Source organism: Gracilinanus agilis, chromosome 5 (assembly GCF_016433145.1).
Source record: "Gracilinanus agilis isolate LMUSP501 chromosome 5, AgileGrace, whole genome shotgun sequence".
In the NCBI taxonomy this organism is placed as follows: Eukaryota; Metazoa; Chordata; class Mammalia; order Didelphimorphia; family Didelphidae; genus Gracilinanus; species Gracilinanus agilis.
In genome coordinates this window covers 57,562,338-57,584,481 of record NC_058134.1, presented here as the reverse complement: position 1 = coordinate 57,584,481, position 22,144 = coordinate 57,562,338, and the positions used below count along the sequence as shown (strand labels likewise).

The window sequence follows — 22,144 nt, the reverse complement described above, 5'->3', positions numbered from 1 at the left end:
TGTAAAATATATTATTTTGAATAATATATGTAGCACAAGAGATTCGAAAGGCTATATGTGAAGGGGCTGCTGGGTGGCTCTGTGGATAGAGTCACTCCTAGAGATGGGAGGTTCTGGGTTCCAAATTGGCCTCAGATATTTTCTAGCTGTATGACTCTGGGCAAATTACTTAACTTCAATTGCCTAACCCTTACTGCTCTTCTGCCTTGGAAATGATGCTTACTATCAATAATTATAAGACAGAAGATAAAGGTTTAACAACAACAAAAAAAAGAAAGACAGATTACATGTGAGTCATCAGATGTAGGCTTTTTTTCATATGTGATTCATTTACAATCTACTTTTATGGTGATGTAGATGATAAATACATAGGTTGTATTTTCTGAAAGAAATCATAAATGCATTCTTATTTGCTACATACATTATATTATTAACCAAGAAAACCAAAGAGTCCTAATTAGCAAAATGAAAACAGCATTTTAATACCATAAAATGATGATAGGACTTTGGACTTTTGAAGTGCCTTAGAGCTAAGAAACTGTTATTATTCAAAAATAGAAAGGAATCTTTACTATTAGAACTTGCCCAAAATATCAGTACTTCTATTTAGATAAACCTTTTCACAAAGAGAAATAAGAAAAGCATTTGTTTCCCTAACTCAATTATTAGTTCATTATTGCTTTAATTTCTACCATTATTTTTTTCTTATAGCTTTCTACATGTTACATTTTGATAAAAGGGTAAATCTAATTCACTTGCTCTGTAACTTGAGTTTTTTCATTTTGGAATATATATTCCTCTGTCTTAAAATAATTAAAAAATAACTATGCTCTTACTCTGTTCAGGTTACCAAGGGAATGGAAAAGTGTGTAGCCCAATGGATATCTGCTTAGACAATAATGGAGGCTGCCATCCACATGCTTTATGTACCCCTGGTTCAGGTAATATCAAATGTCCCCTTCAGCTGCTGGATTTTAAAATCTTAGCCTTTATCACAATTCTGCAATTTAGAGATAGATCATTTGAAATTATAGCCCTTTAGCCTGGAGGTTCTTAGCTTTTTTCTTCTTTGATCATTAGTTTGAATAGCCTCTGAGTCACTGTAGACCACTTTCCCTTTCCATCCTTTCCATCACCATAGACTGAAATACCTTCACTTCTTCCCCATCCCTGGAGACCACAATCCCTTCATCTCTTCCTACCTGAACAGTTTGTATCCATCTCTTTCTATATATATCCTGTCAGTAGTATCTACCCAACCCATTGAGAGTCTTTATCTGCTTCTTTTGTGGTCAAGGCACAGTGCTTGGGTTCTCAGTGCTGAATTTTGCTACCTGACTGACAAAAGTTCTTTTTCTGACCAGATTTGTCTTGGATTATTTTCTTCTAGGACACCTTTTTACATGAAAGTCATTACTGACAATGTGTTTGTAGTCTGCTTTGGAGGGGATACTACTGTAAGGAGCCTAGTCATTCCAGGAGTAAATATGTAGCAAGAGAGGGACAATTAAGATTACAGAATTTTCCAAAAAAAAAAAATTAAGGAAACCATTAGTTTGTGTTAAAACACTATAATAAATAATTAAAATAAATTAGCTGTGTGACCCTGGGCAAGTCATTTAACCCCAAATGCCTAGCTCTTACCACTCTTAAGCCTTGGGATGGATACTTAGTATTGATTATAAGATGGAAGGTAAGGGTTTTCTTAAAAAATAATAAAAAATGAAGAAATAAACATTCTGCATTAAAATAAGTATGTGAAGTTAGATGCATACAAGACAATGAATATATGTTATAATTATGGATCAATGTGTAGAATCAGGTGAAAAAGTAGTCCTCATCCCCTTACCCCCCTCTTCTTCTAGTAGCATAGTTTACAAAATCTGTAGCCAGGATTCTATTTATTTCCTTTTCAAGAATTCCCCAACTGAGTTAGTCTTTCTAGTCATTTAAATTGCTCAAGCCATACTGCAGTCAATACAATCTAAGAAACGTGTGATTAGAATTTGTTAAGGTTCTAAAGAGGAATCTCTTAGTGAGAATTAAGGGAAATGAGGGAAGGCTCTGGTCATCCTTAAGAGAATTAGGGACCATTTGTTAGTAGCATATGAATGAGCTTCTGCCTGATTTTCTTAGTGAGCAAACTCCTGGGATATTTATCAGGAATTCTTGAATAATTAGTGCAAATTCTGGGAAATACAATCCTAATTAGAGGAACTCATTGCAGTAGCATGATGGGAAATGCAATGGGTCTAGAAGCAAAATTAGTGGGAAAATGTATATTTCGGCAATTTATTGGTGACAATATGAGAAGTAAACAGGCAAGCTAATGATTGTCTATAGCAAAGTATATCCTCCCAGTCACCCAACCTATTGATCCCGTTGTAGAGAAGATAGGTCATCACTATGTTTTCAAAACAATGTCTTTGATTCTTCTGAAGAAAGTACAGATTTGAAGACTTTTCTCAACCAAGATTTTCTCCATGCCTCTTACTACAGGGAAAACTTAATTCAGAGACTTGACCGAGTGTAATCATCAAGGAAGGATAAAACAGAGAATCATAACTGTCAAACATGCAGCCATGTGGTCTAGAACACTCCCTAGTGCAGGCCCAACCAGAATAAAATATAATTTGGAAATATTTAACAAAATAAATAAAATACAACAAAACATAGACAACATATTTTAAATATTTTATTTATTATATTTAAGTTATATTTATTATAAAAGAAAATACATATTTATTATATTTAAATATTTTAAGTCAGTATTTAGCCCCCAGAAAGCTTTATATATAGTGTAGTAGACCTCTGTTTCTGTGTAAATTGGATATCAAAGGTATCTGCTAAAGAGAAGCTAAAAAGAAATGAAAGATTTGCCATCTGTAGGGAAGTTCTCCAAATGTTTCTACTTGAAAAATCTACCCCATTAAAATGGAAGCTTCTTGTGGGTAGGGATGGTTCCACTTTTGCCTTTCTGTTTCTACTGCTTGGTATTTCTAGTGCCTAGCTAGCAAAAAAGTAGGCACTTAATTTGTAGATTGAATAATTGAAATGACATTGCACAAATATTTTAAATTCCAGATCATTCCTACCTACTCTGTGCCTGGTTTGCCCTGTGAACTATGCAAAGAAGACATAAATATGTGAATTAGTGGAAAAAATTACATTAAGTGCTTATTGTTTGCAAGACAATGTGTTAAGTCCTGGAAATATAAATAGAGAAGCAAAACAGTCCTTTTTCTCTAGGACTTCATATTCTAATAAAGGGAGACAACAGAGGAAAGAAGTGTAAATTATATAGTGCCTGAGCTCTTTCTGTCTTGTTGATGAAATGAGAGATCCACAAATGAAACTATTAAAAACTAAGATTTTAAGTTCTATGAGAGTAGAGAGTTGTTTATTTATCTAACCATATCTCCTACACCTAGCATATTGCTCTGATAAAAGTAGACAATGAGTGTTGGTTGAATTAAAAATTGTTCAAAATGTTATGTGATTAAGGGCCAAAATGAGAATGAAAGTCTCAGTAGGAACTGAGATGATTGGGAAAAGAAAGTCATTGGGGAAGGGGAACTTGGTCTTGATGGAATTCAGATAAGTTCCAGAAAGCAGGAACACTGAGTCAAAATAGCCACTCAATTCAAAAAAGAATTTAATCGATTTACTGGTATAATTTATATCAAACAACCAACTGGTTGAACTGTCGAGCTAGCCGAGTCTAAGCACTGTTACGCTGCTGCTTTACCTGTACGCTTGGTTTCTTCTCAGGTTCTATACCCACCTGCGTCTGCCAGGCAGGATATACCGGACATGGTTACGGACAGAATGGATGTGTCCCACTCAGCCAAATCTGCCGGAGTGACCCCTGTGTTAATGGACAGTGTATTGTAAGTCTTTCCTCTTATCAAAGACAATGAACCTTCTGCCAGGATGTCATTCATATTTGGATATATTGCTAAGCTAGAAAGATATTCCATTCTAAAGTACCACATATACTTTAGAAATTTTCTTGTAAATATTAAAGCACTGCATAAATATCATGTTGTTATTATGGGTGTTACTACTACCTACTTTTACAGCACAAATAAGAGAAAAATGGCAATTTCGGTTCCCAGGAAAAAGAATACGGACTCTTTCCTCTCACTAATTATGAGCCCATTGCAAAGATACTAGAGTGAAGCAATTTTTACACTAACCTAGTTGAGCCTCCTTTTTATATTTAGCAATTTACACTTAAGCTTATTAATGATAACTTACACTGTTGGGAGGTACATTTATCTTGGGTCAGTACCTGTTTAAGGTAGCATCAAATAGCATCATCTTCTTTGTTCACCTGATTTATTATTTAAGTTCATTCAGATTTCCTGGGGAACTCTCGATTGTTTTGTTTTTGTCCTATAGGAAATAGTTTCTGGCTATCTTTGTATATGTGACCCAGGCTGGGAAGGCATCAACTGCACAGAAAATACCAATGAATGTTTGAGCAATCCCTGTTTCAATGGGGGAACCTGTACTGATGACATCAATGGTTATTCTTGTGAATGTACAAGTGCTTGGACTGGCCCCCAGTGTCAGACTCCCCAGCAAGGTAAAAATCAAATTCTGGATTCCAAATTAGATGAAATTTTGACATATGCTTTATGTAGTAATTATTTTATAAGCAATTCTACTAAAGTCCATAAAAAATATTTATCCAATTCCTTAAATGATTTAAATTTTGCTTTGCTGCAATGCTCTAGCATGAATGAAGCTCAGATTTTTTTTTCTTTTTGTTGGTAGGGATGGTTCTGTGCTTTTGTTGATGTGGAAAATTGCTGGTATAGAAATTCCTTCCATTGATACAGATCATTATCATCATCATTGATACTACTTATATGGCACTTTAAACTTTGTAAAGCATTTTATAAATATTTACTCATATAAAACTCATAGCTACATAATAGCTATCATGAAATTATCCCCATTTTACAGATGAGGAAACTGGGGCAACCAAAAGTTAAGTAAATTGTCCAGGGTCATAGAGCTAAGTAACTAACTGCCTAAGGACAGATTTGGACCCAAGTCTTCTTGATTCCAAGTCCATCACTCTAGCTACTCGGCCACCTAGCTGTCTAATTAGCAGCTCATTGATAATTAATGGTCTCGGAGTTGTCTAGGGTACTGAGACATTAAAGGATTTGTCTGTGGTCACATAACAGGTGTGATTAGCATGTGTCAGAGGTGGGATTTAAACCAGGTTTTCCTTTCTTCAAGACCGACAGTCTCTACTTTCTATTTAATTCTGACTCTAAAGAGGAGGTTAATAGCTTTAAAAAATGAAAACAGACTTTATTGTATAGAAAACATTTTTTTTTATGACTGGAAGTGAATCAGAATGACTTTTTTTAACCAAAAAAAAGATCCATATGGGTATTTGCCATTCTCAAATATGTCTTTTCTGACAAACCATGTCATATGTTTACCCCCTTTCATTATAGAGAAGATTTGTAACATCTCAAAATACCCTTTTTGTCAAGTCACTCAATGACTTTCCAGTTTACAATAGTTCTTTATTCTTTTCAAGGACTCTGATTATCTCTGCCTTTGCTCCCTGTTCAGCCCTACTTTTCATCATTTCTTCAATATGCAGCCTCTACTCTTGTCAGTCTAGACTTTTAACCATCATCTACATATTGTATATGTTATATATGCTATACTTTTGGTGGTTAACATGCTTTCACTCCTGCTGTTTTCCCCCAACAAAGTTCCTTCCTTTAGTCCTTCTACTTATCCAAAGTGATCCAACCCTCAAGGATTAATTGACAATATCTCCCACCATTTTCTCCTCTAATGTGTCCTCTAATGTAGAGGTGGTCCTTCTCCTTGACGAGTCCAAATACAATAACAACTGGTCAGGCACCAGGGACAGCTGTTCTCAATCATTTCCCAGAATTACAGATTAGGAGCCTGGGAGCAAAACCCCATGCTGGTGATCATTAGAAATCCAATTAGATCTTGGGAAGCCAGAATAATTTATGCTGTGCCACATCAATAGGTTTGTAACTCAGTAAACAGGAACATGATCATGGATCCACAGAGGTGGTGGTCTTGGTGTTCTGTCTTTCTCTGTCTTGTGTCTGAGTTTTAATTCCTAAGATTTCTTCCTGTGAGGTTCAGAAACTAGGTCTTTGTCCTGTATGTTTATGGGGCTGAAGGTGGGGAATAGGGACCATGGGACGGTTTGGTCTTATCAGCATGGAACTTATGGGAATGAACAAATTATGTCCCAGGTTTCGGAGGTCACAGAGGCAATCCACCTGTGCTTCCAAATGGTGTCCCAGCTCTGCTAAGCATGGGCTAAGCATTTTTGTTCAGTCACTATAAAGGGCAGCAAAAAAAAAGAAAGTCTATGGTATTTTCTCTGTTTAAAATTATATTTTTTGTGGTTTTTTTCCTTTACAGTTTGTGGAGGTTCACTTTCTGGGCTTAGTGGATCCTTCAGTTATCCCAATACACAGATCATTGGTTACAATGACAATATTAACTGCTTCTGGGTTATTCGAACAGAAGAAGGAAAGGTAAGTGCGATTGGTTGGCTAACCTTGGCAGCATCTTGTGATGAAAAACCTACCCAAGTCTGAGGAACCCTAGTAAATATGATGAGCCTAATATACAATCTATAATTACATGGAGTCCATAATTTCCTAGATCAATATCATTGTGGCTACCAGGACTGTGGTGAGTGAAATTTGGCTTCAGCTATTCTGCAAAAATGGCAAAAAGAAACCTGCTAGACATATTTCTAACAAAGCCTAATTGAAGTTCCTTAGCTTCATTAGCTCAAAGATCTGATATTTATAATTTTATAATTCTTTGAAATATACATTCTTATTTCTAGACTACTTCTCCAACCCAGTAATAAATACCAGATCTAAAACCAGAAAGTTATTCTATACCAGATTTTTTATCCCATGCAAGTCTGCTTAATTTTTGCCCCTCAATATAGTGACGAGTACCATTAAAAAGTTGATTAATAATTATAATAACAGCAACATTAATATAGAACTTTGAAGTTTGCAAAGCACTTTACATATATTATCTGGGATTTATTCTTGTTTTTCTTCAGAAGAGGCCCCTTAGGGACTTTTAAAATCTAAATAAGCAAAATCATGAGAAAATGCTTTGTTTTCATATAGATAGACTATTGTTTTCTTCCCCTTTATCCTCTATTGATTTAGATTTCTAATCATTTTTTTCTCTATTATGTTCTGTAATACTGTGAACATTTAATTTCCTTGAGTAGAAGAAATTTCTTATCTGGACATCATTGCATTAATTTTAGAACCTTCATGTTGCAAGGAAACTAATGAATAGAAGTTTTTCTTGATCACTGGGTTTGTTGTGAGATATATCATTTAGACCAGAATGTAGGGAGGATTCCATTATTGAGATGGAAGCAGTCCAATTTATTTCATTTAGATATGGCATAGAAAACATGCCAGTTGGGGGGAAAGAAAGGGCATAATGTTAATTTTAAAACTCTAACAAAGCCCAGGCACAAAATGTTAAAAAATGATTTCTCAACCACCCTATCTTTAAAATGATAAATACTATATAATTTCATGATTCCAAGGCATGATTATAGAGGAGTGAATTTCATGAGCCTATTGGTTTCTGTAAAATAAAATATTATATTTTCTCATCTTGCTTGCTTCAGAGTTTAGCATTAGAATATATTTTCTACACTTATTTTCACATATATATGTATATATATATATATATATATGTCCTTCATTCTACATATTATCTCTGTCCTTTTCTTTAGTCCTTGATATCATCCTTCCCTTAGTTATCCAACCACTGAGTATTTTCAAAGGAAATTATGCAAAGGTTAGGGCTAAAGTCTAAACTCTGGTAAATGTTGATAGGAGCTGGCTAATCTTAACATAAACTATATAGATCTGGCTAGTGTCGAATCTTACAAATAATAAATACAATTTCAGCAATTTAAAACATATCTGTTAAGTTCACATTGTGTGTTGAGCACTGTGCAAAGTTCAGGGTAAGATACAAACACTAGACATATAATCTTTGATGGAGCTTACATTCTAACAAGGGATTTAAAACATACTCAGATAACCAAAATACAAACTGTACATAGTAAATGGATTAGATGAGAAAAAAAAGCACAGTGCTTCCTAAGGTCTCAGTTGGAAGAATTCACTGGAGGTGAAGGAGGGTATTGCTTTTGGATTATCCATAAATTAACCCAATTTAGAAATGTTAATTTCACATTGCCACAATTATTATTTACTTCACTTCATTGGTGACTAGTTAAGGAACTTTAACTAGATTTTTTTTTTTGGGTAATGTTTGTATTTATCAGAGTTTGGTCATGGCTACCTTTTGACAAAAAATTTAACAGTCAGAATATTCATCAGTAGGGATAGGCCTGTTTAGTGCTGGAATAAAGCTTCTACCTTAGAAAGAGTTGAAATATTTTGTAGTTAACCTGGAAAAATGAAAATAGTAAATTTTGGCTTTTTCCCTTATAGGTCCTACATGTTACTTTCCCATTTTTCCAACTAGATTCAGTGGACATGTGTCATTCTCAGTTTCTTCAGATTCACGATGGTGATTCTTCAGCAGCATATCCACTTGGAAAATATTGTGGCTCTAGTCACCCTCCTGAACTGTTATTGAGCAGTAATAATGCTCTGTACTTTTATTTCCATTCTGACCAATCAGTGAATAAAATAGTCTTCACAGTTAGATGGGAAACTCAGCAACCTGGTACGTAGTAATTGGGAGCAAAAGATCAAATAAACATTTAAAAATCCATTACAATTTGCCTTTATTGACCAAGGTAAGAGTATAAATTGTGGAAAATATTTGGGGATCAAAATATCTTTTAAGTTTCTAGCAAAATCTTTAAAACCTGAAATTTACTGTATAGTTACTTATATTCCAATTAATTATAAACTCTTTAAAGTAAAAAACGGTTTCATTTTTTTAAAATTCCCACTGCATGACACTCATAATAAGCCTTTACTAAGTTTTATTGAATTGAATTGATTTTTAAGGGAAAGTGGGCTAGAATTAACTTGAAGGATTCTTAGAGCAAGATTCTTTCAGGGATTTGTAGAGACCCATTTGAGATGGAGACACATATAGCATGTTATAACTGACAGTATTCTAGAATGGAATCCATATGATCTAAGCTTCAATTCCACCTTTGCCACTAAATAGCCATAGGATTCCTTATCTATAATATGGGGTAATTACTGTAAATTTATACTTTCTACCTCATAAAGTTGTAAGAATATATTTAGAAAACCATAAAGCCTTATTTAAACATGAACTAATATTATTTTAAGTCTCAAACTTTCCATTTGCTATAAAGTGAGAAGGTTGGATTGGCTGATCTCTAAAATTCAGCCATGAAGATTCCAACCCTAAATCCCAAATATTATGCTAGTCAAGATAAAAAAAAACACCAAACTTTTATATTCTACAAGGCTAAAAATAAAACAATGTAATCGTTATGTTTACACTGCTAACTGTAATGGGTATGTATGCACATGACCCAGATCACTAGCACCATTCATTTGTTCCATAGGTGTTAGGAATTAGCTTGGAACTTGACTATGAATATTCCAGATATATTTCATGTCCATTCTCTAAGAAAATTGGGGGACTTATTTGATGAATGCTCTTCTAAAACAAAGACAGCTTTTCTAACATTGCAGGTCCCATTAATCTACATAAATTAAAGTTTCAAAAGAAATGCTAAGTGATTTTTCTTCCTCTTCCTTTTAGAATGTGGTGGTTTATTGACTGATACTTATGGTTCCATAATCTCTCCTGGCTACCCTGGGAATTATCCTCCCAGTAGAGACTGTGTCTGGATCATTAGAACCAATCCTGGCTTAATTCTAACATTTGCTTTTGGGACCCTCAGTCTTGAGCATCATGCTAATTGCAGTGGAGACTATCTTGAAGTAAGTCATCATTTTTTATCTTTAAAACTTAAAACACTTGATTGGGCTCACAGAATTTTCATTATGCCACGGGTAAGTACTATCAGTTTGATAGAGTGTAGCACTAATCTAAATCACTCATAGCCATGTATTTTTCACTAAATCATTTTGTCATTCTTTAGACCTAAACAAATTCTGTTTCTTATTCTGTCATCTTATTGCTCAAGCTGGTCATTGATCAGTCAATGAGCGATTTTAAATCCAAATTGCATTTTGTTCCCTAAACCTTTATGGGGTAACCCAGATAGCTTACTAAGGAAGTAGCAGAATCACAATCACCCCTAAGCTAAACGTGACATTTATAAAATAACTCCAAGACCCATTCTTTTGTGTCCAGGCCAAAAATTTAAGTCATATGATGGTCAAAACCACATTTTAACATTCTGACTGTCGCAGAATGAAGATCACTTATTATAATGATAAATTATCTACTTAATGAAATGTTTTACAAATAGAATCATTCAACTTTATTATAGATCTTATCAAAGAAGAGAAAAATAGCCCTTCCATTTACCATGAAGAAATAATTTGGAAATAAGAATAGAGACTATTGTATTATAATGCCAGATATATATAGGTTCACAAAAATGTTCTTAATTTGTAGGTTGAAAATGTCCTTGATGAGATTAAGTTTCATTCTGTCTCTTCTGTTTTTTTTACTGTAATTCCAGTTATAATTTCTAAATGCAAATATGCAGATACTTTCCCTAGACTGTTAAGGGAAAATAATATAGAATTATTCATAAAGGAGAGAATGATAAAGACTTCAAATAGCTCTCTGGATTTGAAACCATTAGTAATTTAGAAGTCAGAGTAATGGATTAGACACCTTAGGGGATAGCTGGCAAATCTACTTCTTCATGGAAAAAATAGGAGTAACATAAACTCTTAAATCAAAATACAACAAAGGAATTTTCCTGAGCTAGATCCAAAAACATTTCATCAAACCATAGTTAAAAAGCGCTTGAGCATTCCTATAGATTCCTCAGAATAATTATGAGCAGAAAGCTTCAATCATTCAGACAAAGAGTACAAAGAAAACTAGAACTGTGATTGCCATTCCTCACTCAGTACTAACCCGTAAGAACATCTCTTGATGTATGGTAGAGATATACTGTCAATGGTAAAAGATAATTGAAATGAAAGAATAAAATGATTTCATTGGTTAGTTTTGTTCCCATTCCTGCTACCTCTACTACTACCCTTAATAAGAATAGACTTATTTACAGCCAAATCCTAAAAAAGTTTAAAAAAATTAATTAAAATGAATGAAGAGTTTGCTAAGGCAAAATCTACAAAAAGATTTCTACTTAACTAGTACAAAAGTTGTGCTTTTTCTTGGTCAAAATTCTATCAAACAGCCTGGCAACTCCTCTGATTCTACTTCATGTTTCTCAGAGTTTTCCAAGTTGGAAAGCAATTGGCATTACTGCTATCAAATTTTTCCAGTTTCTTTGCATATGCTTAATTTCTGATCGTTTCTCCTGGCCTTGGGAATTTGCTATCTTGAAGACACATTTTTAAAATTTTCACTTTAAAAAACTCTCATTTTCCATCTTAGAATCAATACTGTATATTGGTTCCAAGGCAGAAGAGTAATAAGGGCTAGGCAACGGGAAGTATCTGAAGCTAAATTTAAACCCAGAATCTCTCATCTCTAGGTCTGACTCTCAATTCAGGGAGCCAGCTAGCTTCTTCCAACATATACATCTTAAAAAATAATGACATCAACAAAACCTAGTGCTTAGGAAACAAGTCCAATCTGAGGAAGTATAGAAACAATATTAGTAGAATCAAGAAAAAACTAGTTTCTAGGATGTAAAATGGTCTTTGGAAAGATGAAAGATGATTCCTAAGCCACCTAAGATCATTGGATTTTATAGAATGAAAGCTAGAAGAAGAGAAATTAGAGATGAAGATGATGAAGAAACTAGGACCAAGAAAGGAATAATGACTTGCCCCTGGTCACACATTTTGATCTAGTGATGCTGGACTCTGGGCTCTTCCATAAATAAGACATTCTATCTCTTGCAGCTCTGGGCATTTTCTCTCCCTGTCCCCCATGCCTGGAATACTCTCCCTCCTCATCTTCACCCACTGGCTCCCTCAACTTCCTATACACCCTCTAAAAAGCTATCTTCTATAGGAAAACTTTTCCCAAGTTTTCTTAATCCAGTTCCTTTCCTCTTTTAATTATTTCCCATTTATCCTGTAGATAGCACTTGTTTGCTTGTTGTTTCCCCATTAGATTGTTAACTCCTTGAGCACAAGGACCATCTTTTGTCTCTTTTTGTATCCTCAGTGTTTAGCTTGGTGCCTGACACATAATAGACTCTTTAAAAATATTTATTGACTGTATCAATACAGATACTAAATGTCTTCTGACTTCGTATGTCCTCTTTCATTTGTACCCAGCTGTCACTCATATATATTCAAGATTATAAATGAAAAGGGGGGCAATTAGATGACTCAGTGGATTGAGAGCCAGACCTAGAGATGGAAGGTCCTCAGTTCAAATCTGGCCTCAGATGTTTCCTAGCAATGTGATCCTGGGCAAATCACTTAAACCCTATTGCCCAGCCTTGATGACTCTCCTGTCTTGGAACTATTCAATACACAGTATTAATTATAAAGCAGAAGGTTAAGGATTTTTGTTTAAAAAATGAAAGAAAGGCCATTTACTTAATGTTGGTTTACTGTGTGCTACTCACTGTGCCAACCCCTAAAGATACAAGTACAAAAACCAGAAAGTCTTGACTTCAGGGAACTAATAAAAAGCGACGAGGCATACAGGGGTAGCCCAAGGAGGGTCTTTTGGTCTGGGAGGGGGTGTGCAGCAATGGTCATGTTGATTTGAGTACGGTTTTTAGAATAAGAAGTAAAAGGCTATGTGTGTGGTAGTGGTGGGATAGCTACAAGTGTGCTCTGACTGGTACAGTCCACCGTCTTCTGGTGTAGAGGGTGCAAGAGCAAGAGCAAGATTAAATGGCAGCCTTACCTACACCAGCCAACATACTTTTAGGTCCTATAAGGCAAGCTGCCAGAGTCCTTATTTTAAGAATAAAAGTGGATATTTAAGAATAAAAAGAATAAAAGAATAAAAATAAAGTTAACATATTAAATAATCATAGAAACTTCCCCAGCCCAGAGAGTGACTCTGTAGGGATGGAGAGTCATCGACTTTTCTGCTCAGGAAATTGTTCCCTGAAGCAGTCTCTAGGTTTACGAGTTGGCATGGTTGGTCCTACTTGCCTTGCCTGGGAACATTTGATGCCAAATCTCCATAAACAAGTCTCTAGGAAGGATACGATTTGGAGCACTGAATAAACCCTGCTGTGTATTCTGTGAGGGACAGGGGGGGACCCATCCATATGGAGCTATTTTATGTCCTGTATTTACTTGCAGGGTCTCTGTGGTTTTCTTGATACAATGGAAGCTCCTTGAGGACAAGTACTGATTCATTGTGGTCTTTATGTCCCCTCTTCACAGCACTGACCCTGGCACACTACATTGGTATTTAATGTCTGTTCGTTGATGACTGATTTAAAAAACAAAAACTAGACATTTTGGGGTTTTATTTCTTTTTCTTTTGTTTAGGTTCGAGATGGTCCCCTGAATCATGACCCTGTGCTTGGGAAATTCTGCAGCACCTCGTCAGAGCCCCCTCTGCAGACCACCGGTCCTTTTGCCAGGATTCATTTTCACTCTGACCCCACAGGGAGTGATAGAGGCTTCCATATCACCTACGTCACTTCGCTTGGTAAGCAATCTGCTTATCCTAGGCTCAATCTGAAACTGAGGGTGCAAGGGGACGTTTTCAAGGATTATTTGATGATAAAGGTAGATGCCAATTTACTAAAAAATAACCATTGCCTATGCAGTGCTTTTTGCATGAATACTTAAAAAAATTAAAACCCTTATCTTCTATCTTAGAATCAATACTGCTTATTGATTCTGAGACAGAAGAGCCATAAGGGCTAGGCAATGGGGGTTAAGTGACTTGCCCAGGGTCACATACCTAAGAAGATACCCAAGATCTCCCATCTCTAGGTGTGACTCTTAATCCACTCAGCCACCTAGCTATCCCCTCATGAATAATTTTTAAAAAGTCTTAAATATTTTTCAATAATGTTTCAATTTCCCTAGAGCTTATGGGTATGATTTAACAGACAGGGCCATAGGGTATACCAAGATATACAAAAAGGAATAGAAAATTTGTGGTTCTGGTAGGATACAGGTAGCATAGCAATAAATCTTTGTTGAATTGGAATAGAAATATCAAGGCAAGCACCCATTCTTCTATTCATCTGTCTCTTCTCTATACATACTCAATGAGAAGTAAATTCAAACTGGAATATCTATATTTTAAGGCACTGCCCTTTGAAAGAGAATGAATATGTGTATTCCTATGTTAACTAATATATAAGTCATACTCTTTACTGGGAATCAGGCACTTAAATGGATTTTATACAAACATTTTTTTTCTTTTGAATTGGTCTTAGTGGATCCTGATTGTGGAGGAAATTTCACAGATGCTGAAGGGACCCTCGTGTCTCCTGATTGGCCCGCTCCTTACATTCACAATAGACAATGCATCTATATCATCACCCAGCCTCCTGGTGAAAAAATGCAGCTCAGCTTTACCCAAGTGGAGCTAGAAGACCAGAACCACTGTCTACAAAGTTCAATCGAGGTGAATTTCCCAAGTTGATTTTATATGCACCCTTATCTGGGTGATGATTTGTCTGGAGACACTGTGGAATCTTCCCAAGATAGATTATCTATCTAAAGTAATTATCTTCAGAGTTCAAAAGCCAAAGAAGATAAGGAAGGAGATAAAGGATAGAAATTCTAGGTGAGGATGGAAAGACTATTGGTGACAATGGTGAGTGTCTGGCTGTTGAACTGAAAGAACCCTGAAGGGAATGTATACTAAGAATTGGGTAAAAATGTTAGGAGCAAGAAAAGGCCTTTGAGATTGTCTTCTGGAGGATTATAGATTTTGAATTTACAGAAACTAAGGACTGAGTTTATTTTACAGATGAGAATCTGAGCCCCATAGAGGTAAACGACTTGGCTGAAGTCCACCATGTTGCCTTACTTTCATTATATATTTTTTTCATTTTGCAAACGTGTTTTGATGTGGCAGGTTCATTAGGGTCAGAGGCTCATTAGGGTTTCTAGCACTTTCAGAATTGGAAATAACCCAAGGAATCATTTACTCCAACCTACTCACTTTATAGATGAGGAAGGGGAAACCCAGAGGTATTCTAGGACTTGACCAAATAAAGTCATGTGGGCTGCTTAGTGATTGAGGCTAAATTAAGCAATAATAAAACAGACCTTTTTCTAACATTTTAAAGTTTGCAAAGTGCTTTATATAATTTCATTTGAGTCTCAGAATAACCTTTTGAAGTGGCTATTATAGGGGAAGATTAACTATATTTTGAGAGGGGAAGAAACTGAGGTTTGGAAAGATTAAGTTGATTTGTGCTCACCTAGCTAATATTAGAGGAGGAATGTGAACCCAGGTCTTCCTGATAACATAGCCAGGACACGGATCAATGTACCCTTCTGTCTCTCTCTTACACTACCTGCCTCCCTCCATTTCCAGATCTGGAATCATAGCATGCCAGAGCTGAAAGGGACCTGAGAGATCTTTTCATTCCCTCTGCTCATTTTAGAGAAGGAGTAACTGAGAAACTTCACTGGATTTTTTTTCTTTCTGTCATTTGTATTCAAAATCCCTGTAATGGTAGTTTCCCTTCACAGTCATTGATTTTGATCAGAATATAGAATTTTGATTAAAATGAAAGAGAAGCTAGTAAAACAAAAACAGACTTTGTTTATATAGTGAAGAAGTTGGTTTTGCCTAATGACTGGTGGAACCACAATTAAATTTGCTATAGCATAAAGAAACAAAAACTTTTTTTTGGTGGTTGTTGGTCATAATTCATCTCTTTGATCTTAGCTAGGTCCTTATCATTTTTTCCACTTGTCTAACTTGATATATATCATTTTTCTGTCCACTCTACAACCTCTCCTCCAATTAATTTTGAGTTATAGTTCTCATGTAAAATGTGGTCAGGAATGTCCTCTCTCTCTCTCTCTCTCTCTCTCTCTCTCTCTTTCTCTCTCTCTCTCTCTCTCTCTCTTTCTCTCTTTCTCTCTGTCTCTCTCTTTGTCTCACTCTCTCTCTGTCTCTCTCCTTCTCTTTCTTTCTTTCTCTCTCCCAGCTTTCTTTCTCTGTCCTTTGTTTTTGTGTCTCTCTCTTTCATAAATCCTCTAATGAAGTTCTATCTCAGTTGGTGAGGGGATCAGTTTAATTTTTATCTCCAGTCTCCTGGAGGGTAAAATCTACACTATGGAAAAATTTTTTGCTTTTACTTTGCCAACTGAAATTAAATTTCTGACGTCTATTTTCTCCTTTTGAGAAAAGACAGAGCCACTCATGGAACACCATTCCCGGATGAAGGCAGGAAAGTCATAGTGTTGCTTTGGCAACAAGACACAAGCCATTCAACTTCCTAAGAATGAAAGTTTTATTTACCATTAAAAAAAATCAGTATCCAGATCTTGGGGATCAGAAATAGAAATAGCTCTGGATTTCTAGTCAAGGCGCCTAGTTTCAAAGCCAAATTCTGCTACTTACTACTTGCTTGAATTTGGACAAGTCACTCAAACTCTTGGAATCTCAGTTTCCTCATCTATAAAATAAGGATGATATGAATTATATCAGCAGTATTGCTCACCCAGAAGGTTGTTGTGGACATGATATGAGATCCCTGTAGAGTACTTTAGAAGTCTTAAAAAGTATTATGTGTAAATATCAGCTTAAAAAGAAAATCCAGGTCTTAGCTATATAACCAAAATTTAAACAGTGTCTATCAAATTTAATGGAACTGATTGAAATTTTTGAGTTTCAGTTTCCTCATCTGTAAAAACAAGTTTTATCCTGGATTTTCACCTTCTTTTTAATTTTTCTGTGTTCTAAAACTGTACTTAAAAAATAGGTTAATCAAGTTAGAGTAATGTGGGTGCTCAGATTTCATTAAGTCCAACTCAACTCATTGTACAGATGAGAAGGACAAGCCCAATAAAGGGATTTATTCAAGATCACACATGAAAGGGAGGGAGTAATAGAGTCAGGGTTTGAATCCAGGTCCTCTGACTCATTGCCTCCAAAATAGGAATAAGAGATGATGTTCTAAGAAATCATTGTCCCTCTTGCTTTTAGATAACTAGAATTGAGATGTCCTTTGACTAGATTGTTTTTCTAAAATGTAAGTTAGACTATGAGCTCCCAGAAGACAGGGGCTGTTTTTGCCTTGCTCTGGGTCCTAAGCTTAGCACAGTGCCTAGCAGACAATGGGTACTTACTAAGTGCTTGCTGACTGGCTGACTGAAAAAAAAAAAAAAGAATCTTCTTGCAGTTATGAAATGAGAAATTTTGCCCAAATCTTGTGGTTCCTCCAGTACTTAGCCCCAAGCTTTGTACAATAGTTATAATAGTATTATAGTTAAAATAGTATAATAAATAGTTATTTATTGTTTTTAAATTGAACAGGTTTATGGGATCTCTTTTGTTGTGGGAACTCAAAGAGGCAGTGAGGTGATGGACAGGGCGGTCAGCTGAGGTCAAGGGATGCATATGTAATGTCAGGCAGAGGGCAAGATGGCCTGGCAGAATGGCTGGAGGGCTGAATAGAATGTAAACATGAAGCAGAGTCTGGTGGACTGAGTCCACTCAGTTGTTACAGTTGGCTAAGTGGGTTGGTTTGTTCATTCAGTCTCCAGTCGGTTGGTCTGGGTCCTGGGCAGGCTTCCTCCCCCAAGGCCAGAGGTCATGGATCTTGGAAGTCCAAGTTCCCTATGAAGTTTAAGGAGAAAGTGATATGATTATATTGCTTGAATCAAAGACTGGATTGGAGAACCAATATAATTATGAACATTATAACAGCAGTGTGTTAGCACTTAACTGAACCTAAAATGCTAGAAAATTAATGTGCTATCCCTCAGATGGGTATTTGTATCTCAAAGGAGGACCAGGGTGAAAAAGAAGTGGGCAATGGTTAACTTAAAGGACTGAAAATCAAATGAAATCCTTTCAGGCACTGTGATTCCCAGGTTAGAGGTGGGTAGAGGGAGGGGGGACTCTTTTGGACAGGAGAGCCTTCTTAGAGCTCTTCCCAGACCAACAACGTTTCTAGGTCCATACTTCTCTGAATTTGACTGATTTTGTCTGATCTTGGAAGCTAAATAGAGCTGGGCTTAGTTGGTGCTTGGATGGGAAACCACCTGTGAATGATAGGGCATATCAATTTTTCCTTGAGGCAGTGTAGGGTAATAAAGAGGGCATTTTACGACATTAACTTCATTGGGCTATGATTTCTTCATCTGCTTAATGAGGGACAGACACTAGCTGTGTGACCCTGGGCAAGTTACTTAACTTTGTTGGCCTCAGTTTCCTCATCTGTAAAATGAACTGGAGAAGGAAATGACAAATCACTCTAGTACTTTTGCCAAGAAAATCCCAAATGGGGTCATGAAGAGTCAGACATGACTGAAAAATGACTGAATAACAAATGAATTCATTTAACTAAATTTGTGGATTGTTGGGCAATTCTTCTCTACTTCCCAGATATCCTCTAAAAACTCTTCATGAAAGAATATAATATGCAATGTGTGGTATAGTGAGCAGAGGCTAGCCTGTGGGTTAAAGGTGGAGACAAGAAAACAGGAGAGAATCCTCTGTCCCCAATTATCTACTGTTGGACAAGTCACTGCAATTCCTAGGGTCTTTCTCCATATACCGAGGGGGGTTCTAGGGCAGAGGTTTTTGTCTTAAAGTCCAGAAACTTCTCAAGACCTTTTTTTGGATAATCTCATTTCAATATAGCTGATCTCCTTTGTCATCCTATGTATCTCATTTTTTTGAATTAAAATGATCATTCTGAGATAGGGTCCACAGACTTTAGCAGACTGCTGCCAAAGGGATCCATGACACAAAACAGTTAAAAACCCTTGGCCTACATGATCTCCTTCTAGCTCTAAAAGTCTATGAATGAATTTTGCCCCTCTAGGGCAAAATTAGTTGAATCAGCAAGTTGAGTCAGTCATAAAGAGGACATTTTAGTGATGCAAAGCATTCCACTGAATATGACAGGCATGCTTTTTCCAAAGTACAAGGCAATATGTCTCATAAATATTTTATAATGGCTTTAACTGTGAGAATGGAGTGAAGGACCTATCAGATAGTAATGAAAGCTTAATTTTTAATCTCAAGAGAGGCAAAGCATTTGCAGAATAATTCTAAAAATCTCTGGGGCCAGAGCCTGAGGTATGTGTGTGGGGAAGTAGGGAAGGATTTGGAATGATTGGACTCCGTAACTCTAATACCTCCACTCAGGTCTGATCCCTTCTTGTTGGTTATTGAGGGGAACAGGAGGGAGAAAAAAGGGAAAAGAATATCAGAGAAGGAAAGGGTAAAGGAGAAGAAAGAAAAGTAGGTTTGCACCTGCTTAGGAGGGAATGATACCCGGGGAGCCCAATGAAAGCCAAAAGAACTGGGGCTCCATACCTGTTCTCTAACCTTCCCACTTCCTACAAACACATGTCCGGCATGGGCTGAACTAAATCTCCTTTTCCTGTTCATCCAAACTCTGAAGACATTTGGCTCCGACTAGATGAATGGTCAAGGGTGATCGAAAGAATTTTTGAGCCTCCATCAACTCCAGGGAATTCTTTGCTGTACTTTCATGTCTGTTATTCACAGTAGACTATTTGAAGGTTTCATTCTGGAAGGGCTGAAAGCAGAGGAGCGAACCTCGAGGGCAGTTCCTACAAGGTTTCTTAGTAGAAGGCTGTCAGAATTTCACTTGTTAATAGTTTGACATAATAGACATCATTAGTGTGTGAGAGAGAAGGAAGTGAAGAGGGAAAAAACATGGTGAAAGAATGAGAGGTTACATTATTTGGCTTACTTAATTGGAGAGTTTTGTTAGAGACCCAAAGCAGATGCTTAGCTATTTCCTTGGAAGACAATGATTAGTTTTGTTATTATTTTCCAAACTTGGGCTATTTCAATAAAAAAGACAAGTAGAACTTTAACATGATTGTCTTTCATTGCTCTAAGCTCTTTTTATAGACTGTAGAAGGGATCTGGATCTCTCATTTCTTTGGTAGAGGAAATTCCTGGTATAGAGACCACTCTACCAATACATATTGTCAATAATCATTGTTTAAGCACTTGCTGTGTGCCAAGGACTATGCAAAATGCTGGAAATGCAAAGAAAAACAAAAATAGTCCTTGCCCTCTAGGAATTTATAATCCAATAGGGGAAACAACATTTAAACAACTGTGTACAAACAAGACATATACAGGATAAATTGAAGATAATCTCAGAGTAAAGGAACTAACTAGTCTCTTTAAAAACCCTTGCCCTCTGTCTTAGAATCAATGTCAAGTATCAATTCCAAGGCAGAAGAGTGGTTAGGGATAGTCAGTTAAGAGTTAAGTGACTTGGACAGGGTCTCACAACTAGGAAATTTCTGAGTCTATATTTGAACCTAGGACTGCTTAGTTTTCTATCCACTGAGCCACATCCTGCCCTGGAAAGGCACCAGCACTAAAGGGAACTGGGAAAGTCTCCTTGCAAAAGATGGGATTTTAGCTGAGACATGAAACCAAGAAGTAGAAATGAGGAAGAGAGAGTTCCAGACTTGAAAGACAGGCAGTGAAATCTGGAAATGGGGGGGCAAGGAACAGCAAGAAGACAGTGTCTTTGGATTTTAGAGTCTGTGGAGGGGAATACAATATAAGAAGAATAGACAGGTAGGAAGGGGTGAGCCAAACAGATGATTCCCCATTTGATTCTGGTGGTCATAAGCATCCCCTGGGATTGACTGAACAATTAATTGAGTGCTATGGTTAGACCTGTGCTTTAGGAATATCACTTTGAAAGCTGAGTGGAAGAGAGAAATGATTCAACCAGCAGGCTATTGCAATAATTTAGGAATGAAATACTAAGGACCTGCTCCAGGCAGGTGGCAGTGTCAGAGGGGAGGAGAGGACGTATATAAGAGATGTTGCAGAGGTAGAATGAACCAGACTTAGAAACAGTTTGGACATGTTAGGTAAGAGAGAATAAGGATGTGAGGATGGCACTTGGCTTGTGAATCAGTTGTGACTGGAAATATGGCGATGCCCTTAACAATAACAAGGAAATTAGGAAGAGGAGAAGTTTTTGGTAGAAAGATGAGTTTGGTTTGGAACATGCTGGATATAAAATATCTGCTTCTTTGAGAATTGTCTATGGAATGGAGAGGCAAAGTGATTTCCCTTGGTCAGGTAGCTGACCATTCACTCGTTCATAACATTTTTCATAGTCACCTATATCAGAGGTGTTAAACTTACCTCCCACAAAACTGAGTGTTGCCAAACAAGATTAAAATGTAATTGGGAGATGTTTAACAAAACAAATAAAAACACGAGTCAACATAGATAATGTTAATTTGTGCATTTCCAATTCAATATATTTTTGCACTGACCTAAATTAACTTCATAATTCAAGGGAAACATTTCTACTTCTACGGGTTGAAGGGAGTTGATAAATATAATGAAATCATATAATTTTTAATTTTTAGACAGAAGGGCTCTTTGGGATCATCTCTATATATCATGAATATATATGTACTTTTTGAAAGTACAGTAGTGAACAGGTAGTGAAGGTAGAAACATGATAGAGAACGTTGGTTATTGTTCAGTCCTTTGAGTTGTATCTGACTCTTCATGACGCATTTTGTGTTTTCTTGGCAAAGATACTGGAGTGTTTTGCCATTTCCTTCTCTAGCTAATTTTACAGATGAGGAATCTGAGGCAGAGTAAGCCAATGGTCATATAGCTAATATGTGTCTAAGGCCACATTTGAACTCAGGAAGATGAGTCTTCCTGATTCCAGATGTGGCACTCAATCTAGTTGCCACCTAGCAGAAAACATTTAGATGTGGCTAAAAGTAGAGAGGAATGCATGACTTTAAGAAGATTCTATAAATGCCTTATATATGCCCCTATTGTCCCACTCACACAGCCACTACTCAGGTTCAGACCCTCAGCACCTCTC

General features: G+C 36.4%; 1 protein-coding gene across 1 annotated transcript in view; it reads left to right on the top strand.

The window, feature by feature from the left end:
• Positions 1-22,144, top strand: part of CUBN (cubilin) — a 304,566-nt gene that overhangs the window by 21,891 nt on the left and 260,531 nt on the right. Inside the window, exons 10-17 of the mRNA XM_044678922.1 lie at positions 846-941; positions 3,772-3,890; positions 4,405-4,591; positions 6,445-6,560; positions 8,538-8,775; positions 9,802-9,983; positions 13,620-13,782; positions 14,525-14,715. Of these exons, the coding sequence (XP_044534857.1) occupies positions 846-941; positions 3,772-3,890; positions 4,405-4,591; positions 6,445-6,560; positions 8,538-8,775; positions 9,802-9,983; positions 13,620-13,782; positions 14,525-14,715 (1,292 nt within the window). The remainder of the gene's footprint in view (positions 1-845; positions 942-3,771; positions 3,891-4,404; positions 4,592-6,444; positions 6,561-8,537; positions 8,776-9,801; positions 9,984-13,619; positions 13,783-14,524; positions 14,716-22,144) is intronic.